The 12,880-nt window shown below is 50.6% G+C and overlaps 1 protein-coding gene across 1 annotated transcript in view; it reads left to right on the forward strand.

The window, feature by feature from the left end:
* Positions 1-12,880, forward strand: part of VWF (von Willebrand factor) — a 159,127-nt gene that overhangs the window by 41,782 nt on the left and 104,465 nt on the right. Inside the window, exons 6-8 of the mRNA XM_061418164.1 lie at positions 3,465-3,567; positions 3,839-4,047; positions 5,174-5,295. Of these exons, the coding sequence (XP_061274148.1) occupies positions 3,465-3,567; positions 3,839-4,047; positions 5,174-5,295 (434 nt within the window). The remainder of the gene's footprint in view (positions 1-3,464; positions 3,568-3,838; positions 4,048-5,173; positions 5,296-12,880) is intronic.

Below are 12,880 nucleotides of genomic sequence, written 5' to 3' on the forward strand. Positions count from 1 at the left end.
CTGTCGCCTTCCCTGGGAAGCTGAAGGCCCAGGTCCTTCCTCCTCAAGTGGTCCCAGTGTTTATCTCAGTGGATTTCTCCACCTTGAAAGTCATGGTGCACTTGTTTTATTTTAAAGTGTCCATGTGTGAGGTGGTACATTTGTCTTTCTCTATCTGCCGTATTTCACTTAGTACAGCGCCCTTCAGTTCCACCCATGTTGTCGTAAGTGCACTGTGAGCGCTTGGGGGCTTGTCTCTCAAGGTCAAGGTAACGCTGACCTCCCCTCCATACATCTATGCAGGTGGTGTCAGAAGTCTGGCCTCTCTGGCCATCCTTCTTTGGGTTTCAGGGGCCAGGAGGAATGGACGGGCTGAGTTAGGCCTCTCTAATTCAGAGCATCACCGTGGGATACCCTCTCTGTGTTCTTCTTTTCTTATATCAACTTGCTCTTGTCGAGTGTCAGTTTTCTGGCAGGTAATTGGCCTAAGTCAGGCTATGAATCAATCACATTTCAATGACGACTGGTTTAATTCTCACCCCAAATTGTGCTGATATTATATAACATTGGAGAAAATGGGCGGCTATTTTGTCTGTTTTGGATGGTGAGGGTGGTGTGCTGGCAGGACACGGGTAACCTGAGGAACTGGGCCAGGTAGGGTGGGCTGGCATGATTGCTCTGGGGAAGAGGGGGCGCCGGGTCAGGGGAAGGGACCTGGCAGCCCTGGATGCTGCCCTCCAGTCCTGCAGGCACCGCTGGGCCCTCCCCCACGCCTGTGCTCCATTGTTCTCCGATGACATCCTGTTTCCTCACTTCCAAATCACGAATTCCCGTTCCTCTCCTGCGGACCTTGTCCACATCCTGGGTAAAGTGTTTGTGTCTGAGCACGCAGGGCCACCTGGTGCAAAGGGGAGGCTCTTTGACCTGGTGCTGGCTCCCGGCCAGCAGGCTCCATCCAGGGACTCACGTCAAGGCTCCTAGCTGGCCAGCACGGGGACCTGGGAGAGATCTCGGGAGTCCTGGTGGCCCCCACACTGGGATCTGGCTCCCATAGCAGCCCCAAGAGCCATGGACAATCTGCAGGGTTCTGAGTGAGCTTCCAGCCTGAGACTCTTGTGTCTACCTCAGGGCGTCGTGGCCAGGTCAGATCAATCACTGCTGTGCAGCTTTAGGCTGATGTCCACCTGCATCAGAGTCGCAGAGTGGAGGACGGAGTGTTTGTTAGAGACGCAGATCAGTGAGTCCCACACTAGGAAGGCAGAGACAGCACTTGGGTTGAACTCGGCTTCCTGGAGTGCTCCTCACTCACCCAGGGGAGGTCTTGCTCCCTCACTTAGATCCTCAGTCCCTGAGTTCAAGAGGCCAGAAAGGAGACGGGGTATAGTGGGAGCTTCTCTGGCTCGCCCCTGAGATGGACACCTTGCCCTCCCTCTGGCAAGCACAGGAAGTGCAGACCTGCTGGTCTGCAGGGCGTGGGAGTGTTCCCCGGCACTGGGCTCGCTGGCGGTTTCTAATGGCTCGTCTTTCTAATGGCTGCCCATCATCAGGGTTCTTCCCGAGTTCTGCCGGGAGAGTAGGAAGCAAATAAAGAACAGGGCTGATGGAGAGTTCTCCCCTGCATTAGCAGTTCACAGCCCTGATGCTCCATTAAGAAGTTTGTGTGACAAAGGGAGGTTTGGACTTGGAGTCAGAAAGCCCGGGTGGTTAGTGGTGTAAACTAGTACTTCTCAACTTGGGTGATTTCCCCCCCCAGAGGACATGGAGTCTGGAGGCATTTGGGGTTGTCACAACTGGGGGTGGATGCTAGTGGCATCTGACGGGCAGAAGCCAAGGATGCTGCTAATGACCTACATGCAGAGTGGCCCCCACAGCAAAGAAGTATCTGGCCCCCAGTGTCAACAGCGCCGAGGTGGAGAAAACCTGCTGTACACTTGGGCCTCAGTCTCTCCATCTGTAAAATGGAGTCAGTCTAGGTCAACGTTTTGCAAACTGAGTCAAAAACTATGGGTCGTAAAATGAATATTATCGTTGTCGCCAGCATTAAAAAAATTTAAACAGAAAAGAATAGAAGACATCAGAAATTACCAGAGTTCACGGCTCTGGTAAGGGTAGGGGTGTCGTGGGAAATGTGTGTGCGCGCACACTGGATCATGAAGTCATTGGTATTTTTACTCCACTTTCTGGGCAAAAACTTTTTAAAAATTTATTTTCTCAGACAGTAAAGAATCTGCCTGCAAAGCAGGAGACCCAGGTTCGATCCCTGGGGTAAGAAGACCCCCTGGAGAAGGGAATGGCAACCCACTCCAGTATTCTTGCCTGGAGAATGCCATGGACAGAGGAGCCTGGCGGGCTACAGTCCATGCGGTCGCAAATGAGTTGGACAAGATTGAGGGACTAATACTTTCATGTTTTTTGAATTACCATGTTGTGTTTATTACTGCTGTACAACAAAGTGACTCAGTTATACATGCATACACACACACACACACACACACATTCTTTTTCATATTCTTTTCCATTATGTTAATCATAGGATATTAGGACCTTGTTGCTTATTCATCCTGGGAATCCCAAACTTCTGATCCAACCTCCCCCTTCCCTTGCCAATCACCTGTCTGTTCTCTGTGTCCTTGATTCTGTTTCGTAGGTGTGTTCATTTGCATCATAGTTTAGATTCCCCGTATAAGTGAGATCATATGGTATTTGTCTTTCTCTTCCTGACTTATTTCCCTTAGTATGATACTCTCTAGGTCCAGCCATGTTGAGGCAGATGGCATTGTATTCGTTTTCATGGCTGAGTAGTGTTCTGTTGTGTGTGTGTATCCTCTTCCTTGTCCATTCCTCTGTTGGTGGGCATTTGGTTGCTTCCATGTCTTGGTTATTGTGAACAGTGCTGTTGAGAACATAGGGGCGCATGTATCTTTTTGAACTACAGTTTTATCTGGATATACGCCTACGGGTGGCATCGCTGAATCGTATGGAAACTCTATTTTGAGTTTTTTGAGTAATTGCCATACTATTTTCCATAGCAGTTGCACCAATTTACAATCCCACCAACAGTGTAGGAGGGTTCCCTTTTTAAGAGACCATTTTAAATAACACATCCCAGGGTTCATGTCACCAATAACTCACATGGTGGCTTTGATTCACTGCTTTACAAAGTATTTGACTCATGCTTAATTTTGTCTTTATACTTTGATTGTAAACTCCTGGAAGGAAGGAGTCAGGATTTTACAGTTTCCTTTAAAGGAATAGACTATTAAAAGGCCTTGTATACAGAAGGCACTCAATAAATATTCCTAGATGTATGGAAAGATGAGTGAGCATATGAGATTTTGAGGGAGATTTCTGTTGCCCATTTGTTAATTCTTTGGGGGGAGTTTCCCACTGAGATAAGATTACAGAGATGATGGTTATAAATAAATGCATTCACTTTTTTGGGGTAATAATTGCTACCCAGTTTAAATGATTCTTTTCTTTTTCAGGGGACTTCCAAGGTGGTAGAAGAATGGGTCTCTCGGTGTACCTCGGGGAATTTTTCGACATCCATGTGTTTGTCAACGGTACCGTGCTGCAGGGGGGCCAGCAGTAAGTCGGAGCCCAGAAAGTTCAAATTAGAAGAGGCCCTGAGAATCCCCCTTGTGCTCTCCCTCGTTTTTTCAAAGGAGTGGGGCCCAGAGAGAGACAGTACCTGTGCCCAGAGGAGGTGAGAAGGGTGGGTGAGAGTGGGGAATCCTGACTCCGAGACCAGGCTCCCAGCCTCTGCATGGCAGTCTGAACCCTGCAGAACACGGTCAGGTTGATGGGTTGAGGGACTCCCAGAAAACGGCTCCTTCCTGAGCTCCTCCTGTCTCCCCAGCGTCTCCATGCCCTATGCCACCAGAGGGCTGTACCTGGAGACCGAGGCCGGGCACCACAAGCTGTCCAGCGAGTCGTATGGCTTTGTGGCCAGGATCGACAGCAGCGGGAACTTCCAAATCCTGCTGTCGGACAGACACTTCAACAAGACCTGTGGGCTGTGCGGTGACTTTAACATCTTCGCCGAAGATGACTTCAGGACTCAAGAAGGTAAGATTTTCTGGGACAGTGTTCCCTGAGGCTGTGGTTGTGTTACCCTGCTCACCAACCTACACTGGGACTCCTCCCCTGGTGCTCCACCTTCCCTGAGTCCTCACCTCAGTTTATCTCATGAACTTTATCTCTTAGCATTCCACCTCAAGGCCTAGATCTGTCCTCAAGTCAATACTCAGACCTGACTTGGTTCAACTTTGAATTCCCCACGTGGTAGACGTTTGATAAATGCCGGATGATCTGAACAGGTCCTCCTGTGCCACTCTGATGGAACTTCGCACATGAAATCTATAAAAGGTGGTCCTCTGCCGGTTTATGTGTACGTGTGCATGTGTGTATGTGTGCATGTATGTGTGTGTGTGTGTGTGTGTGTGTATGTTCATGAGAACTAGGAAGTATAATGATATGGACTATGTGAAAACCACTGCTAATCCTCATTTTTCTTCTGAAAATTTCAATTACATAAACATTTATGTGGGCTTCCCTGGTGGCTCAGAAAAGAATCCTGGTGGCAAAGAACCTGCCAGCCAATGCAAGAGACATGGGTTTGATCCCTGGCTCGGGAAGATCCCCTGGAGGAGGAAATGGCAACCCACTCCAGTATTCTTGCCTGGAAAATTCCCAAGCACAGAGGAGCCTAGTGGGCTACGGTCCATGGGGTCACAAAGAGTCGGACATGACTGAGTAACTGCTGCTGCTGCTGCTGCTAAGTCGATTCAGTCGTGTCCGACTCTGTGCGACCCCATAGACGGCAGCCCACCAGGCTCCCCCGTCCCTGGGATTCTCCAGGCAAGAACACTGGAGTGTGTTGCCATTTCCTTCTCCAATGCATGAAAGTGAAAAATGAAAGTGAAGTCACTCAGTCGTGTCCGACTCTTAGCGACCCCATGGACTTCAGCCTACCAGGCTCCTCCATCCATGGGATTTTCCAGGCAAGAATACTGGAGTGGGGTGCCATTGCCTTCTCCAGACTGAGTGACTAAATAACATCAAAACCCCTGCTGCACAGGGCTGTGTTCAAATCTAAACAAAGTTGATTCAGGTGCCTACAGATCTGGAGTTTTCACCCAGCAGTCCCAGGTCTCATGACCATGGCTCCATCCTCCTGAACCTTTCTCTACAGGAACCCTGACCTCAGACCCGTACGACTTTGCAAACTCCTGGGCCCTGAGCAGTGAGGAGCAGCGGTGCCCACGGGTGTCCCCTCCCAGCAGCTCCTGCAACGTCTCCTCCGAGCTGCAGAAGGTGGGTCACCTAGGCTGGGCGTGATCTGGGTGGTGCGGGGCTTTAGGAGTCAAGAGACAGAATGAGGTCCCATCCCAGGCCCTCCATCCTGAGGAGGACGGGGTCCACCTTGGAGGGTCCCTCTGGCTGCTCTGTGTCCCATGAGCCCCTTTCCTCTGGAAAACCAACTGTGGTTCGAGTTGGGCTGACCCTAATCTTGTTAATAATACTGTCCTGGGCCTGGAACTCTAGAGATGGGCCTGGTCCAATGAGTCGGTACAGCGAGTTAATATACTTTCCTGTTTTACATTCCAATGCCCCCTCAGCCCCAAATATCCCCATTGTCACCTGCTACCTGTCTGAAATTCTGCTGTGGAAAACCATTTTTAAAAAATATTTATTTTTGGGTGCTCTGGGTCTTTGTTGCTCTGCATGGGCTTTTTCTGGTTGTGTTACATGACCTATTCAATGTGGTGGCTCCTCTTGTTGCAGAGCATGGGCTCTAGGGTGTGCAGGCGTCAGTAGCTGCAGCTCACAGGCTGAGTTGCTCCGACCAGGAATTGAACCCGCATCCCCTGCATTGGCAGGTGGATTCTTATTCATTGTGCCACCAAGGAAGTCTAGAAAACCATACCTTTTTAAGGGCCCGATAAGTGGTTGTTATAAAGCACCAATAGAGGGCAAGGACCTGAAGTCTCACTAGCAATCAGCAGGGAGGGGGTTACTTTATATTTGGGTGGGGGAGGGGAGAAACTGGGGGGAGGGGAGACACTGCCGGGAGGGGAGGGGCAGGGCCTGCTACCAGCCACCAGCTTGGATGTTGTCAGAGTTTCCTGAGGCTGGAGTGGCAGACTGTCTCAAACTCACTGACTTACAGCTATGGATATATATTCTTACAGTACCAGAAGGCAGAAGGCTGAATTTGGTTTCAAGGTGTCTGCAGAGCTGGGTCCCTCCGGAGGTCTAGGGGAGAGCCCCCCTTGTCTCTTCCAGCTCTTTGGGTGTGGGGCTCCTTGGCTTGTGGCCCCATCCCTTCACTTGCTCCCTCTGTGGTCACGTGGCTTCCTTGTCCACATGCTTCCGTCCAAGTCTCAGCTCCGTTGGTGACTCCGCCCATCCCTCCCCCAGTTCTTAGCAGCTCCTTCCCCTTCAAGGCTACACTTTATGATCCCATCTGGGGAGAAGGGGTCCAGGTGGGAGTGATCTGCAGGACGCACCTTGCCTCCGCCTTCTGTAGGTGGAGACAAGATGGTCTCTGTGCTTCTGTGTGGTGGGTGTTGGGATGCTTTAGGTAGGAAAGACCTCCCTCAGTGGAGGACCTCCTCTTCTCAGGGGTCAGGCTGCCAGGGCTGAGGGAGGACGGAGCAGCATGGCTCCGGGGTGCGGCTGGGCTCTTGTCAACATGCAGTGCCCTGAACAGGCTGCGCTCAGAGACCCCGCCGCTGTCTGGGGAATGAGATCCTTGTAAGTCAGGTTCCCGGAAAGTGGAGGTTTGTGAGCAGGGAGTGGCTCTTGGGGTGTGAGAGAGGCAGGGCTGTGCAGGGGGAGAAGCTGAACGCTGTGTAGTTCCAATCAAGGCCTCAGCCGGCCCTTCAGGGAGTTCTGAAAGCTGGGTGGCCCCATGGGGCGAGGGGCCCACACTGACCAGTCTGTCACTGGATGGAGGCTGCCTCTGGACAAGGAGGCAGGACGGCTCCCCTAGACTGAGGTCGGTGCCTGCAGAGTGACTCGGCTATGAGCCCCCAGCAGCCAACATGCTCAGCTTCTGGTGGGTGAGTCCTGCTCCGAAGGGCGTCTGCATTGCACCCAACATCCCCTGTAGAGCTTGGCTACCTGACAGCATCACCTCCCTGCCTCCCATCCAGGGAGCACGCACGATGTTCCAACCCACCATCATGCAGGGAGAGGGTGACCTCTGCTTATCCCCAGAACCACTGCCATGATGGGACTTGACAGGCCAAGTAAGCCCCTCCTCTGGGACTGTGTGGTTGTGCAGAGCGATGAGGAAACCAGAGCTGGGTGGAGGGGGGTGAGATTAAGGAGCTGCCCTGAGTCATCAGGGAGCACTGCAGAGTCAGAGTCCACACCCTGCCCTGTCCCCTCCTCTGCTGTTCTGGCTGTACCACCTCAGGCCACCCAAGTGATGACTCCAGACTTGTTTTCCTTCAGGAGTCTGGCTCCATGAATCTTGCTGCCTTCAGCTCTAAAACTCTTTGACTGTGTGTTTCTCTGGGTTGAGCTAAAGAGAGAGTTGATAATAGAGCTTCCCTGGTGACTCAGATGCCTCCAATGCAGGAGACCTGGGTTTGATCCCTGGGTCGGGAAGATCCCCTGGAGGAGGGCATGGCAACCCACTCCAGTGTTCTTGTCTGGGAAATCCCTATGGACAGAGGAACTTGGAGGGCTACAGTCCATGAGGTCACAAAGAGTTGGACACAACTGAAGTGACTAACACTTTCACTCAGTAAATATTCAGTGGATGGATGGATGCAAATTAGGTGGGGTCATTTATCCAGGGAATGGGCCACCCCACAATCATAACTGAGGATTCTTCATTTGTAGAACAAATCTGCACATAAGTGGAGAAATTCTAGCCTACTCTTATTCCAGAAGTTAAATAAAACACACCACACCACGCACACACACACACCCTTTCCTTATCATGAGAAAGCTTCATTATTACTCAGTCTTTCCACTTTCAAGGAACAGTTTACCTTCCGAACCAAGGAGTATGTCAGGCGCAGGAAAATGCTCTGGGTCATGTTCATTTCAGCTGCCTACACTATAACCACAATCTCTAATGTATCAACAAGTCCATTCCTAAGGCCTCTTTTCCTTGGGTTTCCAATGTTTCAGTGGTGCGAGGTTTTCCCAGCTAGTCCCTAAACATCTCTGTCACCTAGCACACAGCACAACACTGGCAGCTTACAGAGACGGACTGAGTTCCAAACCCCGGGAGGAGAGGGTATTGTCTTGGGAAAGAGGGTAGTTCCCTCTTCTTTTCAGGAAAACTTTGAAAAAGCAGACACTTGCCCTTGTAGCCCTTCCAGCTTTCCTATCCCCGGACCGTTTACCAGATTGGTAACTCTGGGCAGGACACTTGCCTTCTCCAAGCCTCAGTTTCCACATATGTAAAAGAAACAACGGACAAGTGCCTGCTCCACATATCCTTATAAAAGGATACGTGTGGAGTGCTTAGCGCAGTGGGGCTCAATTGGCTGAGCTGTTATTGTTATTATTATTTTTGAGTCTGCATTTGCCCCTGGGGTGGCCACACTTTGAGAGCAGGAGTGGGGGAAGCAGGCCAAACACACACAACACTTGAAGTGTTAAGCCCAAACTTCCTTTTTTCTCTCCTCCTCTCCCCCCAGCTATAACCCCATTCTTTCTGGGGGAGTTGAGCACAGCGTGGGGTTAGAAGGAGAGTGAGGCGCAGAGGCACCCGGACACGGAGGGTGGGGAACAGGCAGAAGCCAGCTTTTCTTCTGGGGCTGCTTGTAACCCAGGGGAATTTGGGGCTGAAGGGACTCCAGAAGCCCTGAGCAGCGAGGAGCAGAGGAGAAGGGGTTTTACCATCTCTTCCTTTTGTTTCCAAACTTACACTTCCACCGATGGTTGTGGTTAGCTGTCTTCCGCCCTTTCCAGTGTTGTCTAGGCAGGGGTAGGATTGAGGTATGTTGACGGGGGATAAGGGGGTGGGGAGTGGGGGGGTTAACTAGTGAGTTAGGTGGGCAGTTCATGGGCACCTCTGACACCCAGGGCATGGGCTTTGTCTCACTTTAGTTTGCAAAACACAGGCATCATAGAGTAAGCTCAAGATAAATGCTCCCACCCTCGAGGTACAAAGGAATACTCTTGTTTACACCTAAGAAGTGGGAGGTGGAGAGCGGATTTCCAAATGGGGAAACCTAATACAGAGGCCCGAGTGGAGGAGGGAGCCTGGCACTCTGTCTCCTGGAGACAGAGGTGGGGAGGTGGGGGCAGAGAATCCACAGAGGCCCTGTTTGTCTCCCCTGGGCCTTTGGGGGCTCCAACTGTACATTCGCTACTCACTTTGTCTCCTGGGTGCATTAAGGTTCTTACTAACCAGTGTCCTGGGACCAGTTTAAGAAACTGGTTACTAAGTTCTCAGAGCTGGGCCAAGGCCCCCGAACACACACCTCCCAAGGCACAAGATCCTCCTGAACTCCAGTTTCAGGCTGTTTACCTGAGAAGAGGGGGCGGGGCTTCATCATCCAATCAGGCTGTGTTTGTCCACGAGCGGGGCGCCCTCATTGGCTGGAAAACACATCCCCAGGAGGTGATAACTGCAATCTCGAATTGTCCACAGCCTGTTGGGTCTCGCTGGGTCCTTGGGTTCAGTCAGACGTCGGGGCTGGTAAATCCCTTTACAAGAGTCTGCCACTGTGGCTCCAAGAGCCATATTCAGTGGCCAAGTGTTCGGTGGGAGAGACGGTGCTGACCCAGCCGCCAGGGGTTCTCTGTCTTTCCGAGGTGGCAGCAAGGAGTCAGCTCGTTGAGAGCCAGGTCATATTACTTATACCCGGGGGAATGAATGTTTCCTTGTTATGCCAACAAAACCGGAGCCTCTCTACTGGGACGCATAATGGCTTGTTTGATTGCACAAAGATTTGCAGTACTATTTAGCTTCTCCGAGGGCAGGGCTGCTGGCGTCTGGGGCTTAGGGTGCAGACCTAGTAATAAAAAGTGCCAAACTATAGATACTCAAATAATTGGTATTCATTTGCAGGTAACTCCACTGCACAGTGAACGTTTTAGAAAGATCCTTAGCTCACTTAAAAAAAAAAAATTCTGACAGCCTAGGAAATGTCAGCGTGGGTTGAACCTTACACAGGGATCTTAGTTTTTATCCTGGAGTCCTGTCTGCAGTGTGAAGCCCAGGGCTCCGGGAGGCTGGGTAGGGGATGCAGCTGGTCTATGCGATGTTCTTTCTAATTAGAAAAAGACACCCTTTTCTTGAGACACTTTACCATCACCTGCTGGGAAAGTGCTGTTTTAAGAAATTTAAGGAGCGTTAGTCGCTTAGTCGTGTCCGGCTGGTTGTGACCCCATGAGCTGTAGCCTACCAGACTCATCTGTCCGTGGAATTCCCCAGGCAAGAATACCAGAATGGGTTGACATTCTTTTCTCCAGGGGATCTTCCTGACCCAGGGATCAAATCTGGGTCTCCTGCATTGCAGGCAGATTCTTTACTGTCTTGAGCCACGAGGGAAGCCCCCTCAGTGGCGCTGAATACAGGGGAAGCAAGATCCCTGCAGTCTGCTTTCTCCAAATCTTACTCACGTTCAGTGGTGCTCCTACCAGTCACCTAACAGTCCCAGATTGCCTGTTTTCCACTGGTTCCGATTTTAGCATTTTGTGTGTGTGTGACTGAACACAATCCTTATTTCTTTTGTTCTGTTGCTGTTCGTGTCTGCACATCTTCTCCCCCTTGCCTCCTCCTCTGAAGAGCCCACCATTCACCTGTAAAGCCTCTTCCCCTAAGAAGTCACCTGTCTGCGCTGGAGCTAACATTTGTAAACACACATGTTTAATTTGAATGACCATAAAAGTTTCCTGCATGGCACAAAGAGGCACACAAAATACCCGTTCTGTTGGGAACGATGCAATTCACTCTTCACATCCTCATGAAATATTGCCCACGCCTTTTATTTGCAAAGTGCGTACCCAGGTCTTTCTCGTATTTCTGCCCACAGCTGCCCTGGGAGGAAGCTCACAGGCCTGGAGGGAGGTGACCTGGTCCGGGAGGGACTCAGTGCCCTGGCAGAGCTGAGGGCTTACTGGCCACGTCCACTCCTAGCATCTTTGCTGCCTCTCCTGGCCTCCTGCATTCATGGCCTAGAATAGACTTTTCTTGGAGATTGGAATGAATTTTGTTATGTTTGTTTGTTTGGTAGAATAGTTGTGATTCTTAGAGAGAGGAACTGTGCCCGGACAGTCTGGTTCAGGGAAGGTCAGTATATCTCAAGAAGGGATCCTTGTAATCCAGGAACCCTGGAGGAGTCAGTTATCAGGGACCTGACCTGGCTCTGCAGAGGGGGCCCACCCACTGAGTCCCAGCGATGAGTAGATCTCAGTTGGGTTTTGAACACAAGTATGCACACATATACACGCCTATTTATACACACACACACACACATGCACTCATATACACACACAATACGCATACACACCTATATATACACATGCGTAGAGAAGGCAATGGCACCCCACTCCAGTACACTTGCCTGGAAAATCCCATGGACGGAGGACCCTGGTGGGCCGCAGTCCATGGGGTCGCTAAGAGTCAGACACAACTGAGCGACTTCAATTTCACTTTTCACTTTCATGCATTGGAGAAGGAAATGGCAACCCACTCCAGTGTTCTTGCCTGGAGAATCCCAGGGACAGGGGAGCCTGGTGGGCTGCCGTCTATGGGGTCGCACAGAGTCGGACATGACTGAAGTGACTTAGCAGCAGCAGCAGCATACACACATACAGTACACACACATATATACATACACACGAATACATATATACATGCAAATACACAATATACACAAAGACACACATATACACATAGGCACACACACATACACAACACACGCCTATAAATACACATACACACATATATGTACACATATGCATACACACATACATACATACACACATACACATATGCATACACACACACACACATTCCCCTTTCTGTGGTATGAGAACTGCTCTCTCAAGTCATCCAGAGGTTAAGGAGTGAGGATTTATTTTGGGGACTTTGTCAAAATCCAAGAACCCGTGGTTTCTAGAGCTTTGCTGTGTCCTCACATAGTTGCACCCCTGTTCTTCAGCTCGGTCTCCCCTCTGAAGACCAGCAAAGCTCTGCCCGATACTGACCACTGAGGAAATAAGCACCCTTTCCCTTTCCAGCAAATCCCTTTACCCATCTGAGTACAGGGAGGCAGGAGGGGCAGGGAGCCCGTGGGCTGGTGGTGGTGGTGGGACAGTGAGTGACCCTGGCCATTCTGCCTTTGGAGGTCTAGCTTCATGGCAGAGTTCAGGGGCTGCCACTGGGTTTCAAGTTTTCCCTTAAATTGTGTGTGTGTGTTCACTTGCTCAGTCGTGTCTGACTCTCTGCAACCCCATGAACTGTGCCCGCCAGGCTCTTCTATCCATGGAATTTCCCAGGCAAGAATACTGGAGTGGGTTGTCATTTCCTTCTCCAGGGGATCTTCCCCACCCAGGGATTGAACCTGAGTCTCCTGGGTCTTCTGCATTGCAGATGGATTCTTTACTGCTGAGCCACACCAAGGAAGCTTCCCTTAAATTAAGCAGATGCAAATGCATCCCTAACCCAGCACATTTCCTCCCACATTCCAAGATCTGGCTCAAAAGATCCCATGAAACTGGCTGATACATTTCCACTAAACGGATGCTTTAGTTTAGTGGAAAACTAAAGTTTAGTTTACACATAGGCACATACATACACACAATACACACCTATACATACACATATGCACACACACACACATGCACACACACACACATGCACACACACACACATGCACACACACATGTATATACACATAGACACACACACACACATTCC

Source organism: Bos javanicus, chromosome 5 (genome assembly GCF_032452875.1).
Source record: "Bos javanicus breed banteng chromosome 5, ARS-OSU_banteng_1.0, whole genome shotgun sequence".
Lineage (NCBI taxonomy): Eukaryota > Metazoa > Chordata > Mammalia > Artiodactyla > Bovidae > Bos > Bos javanicus.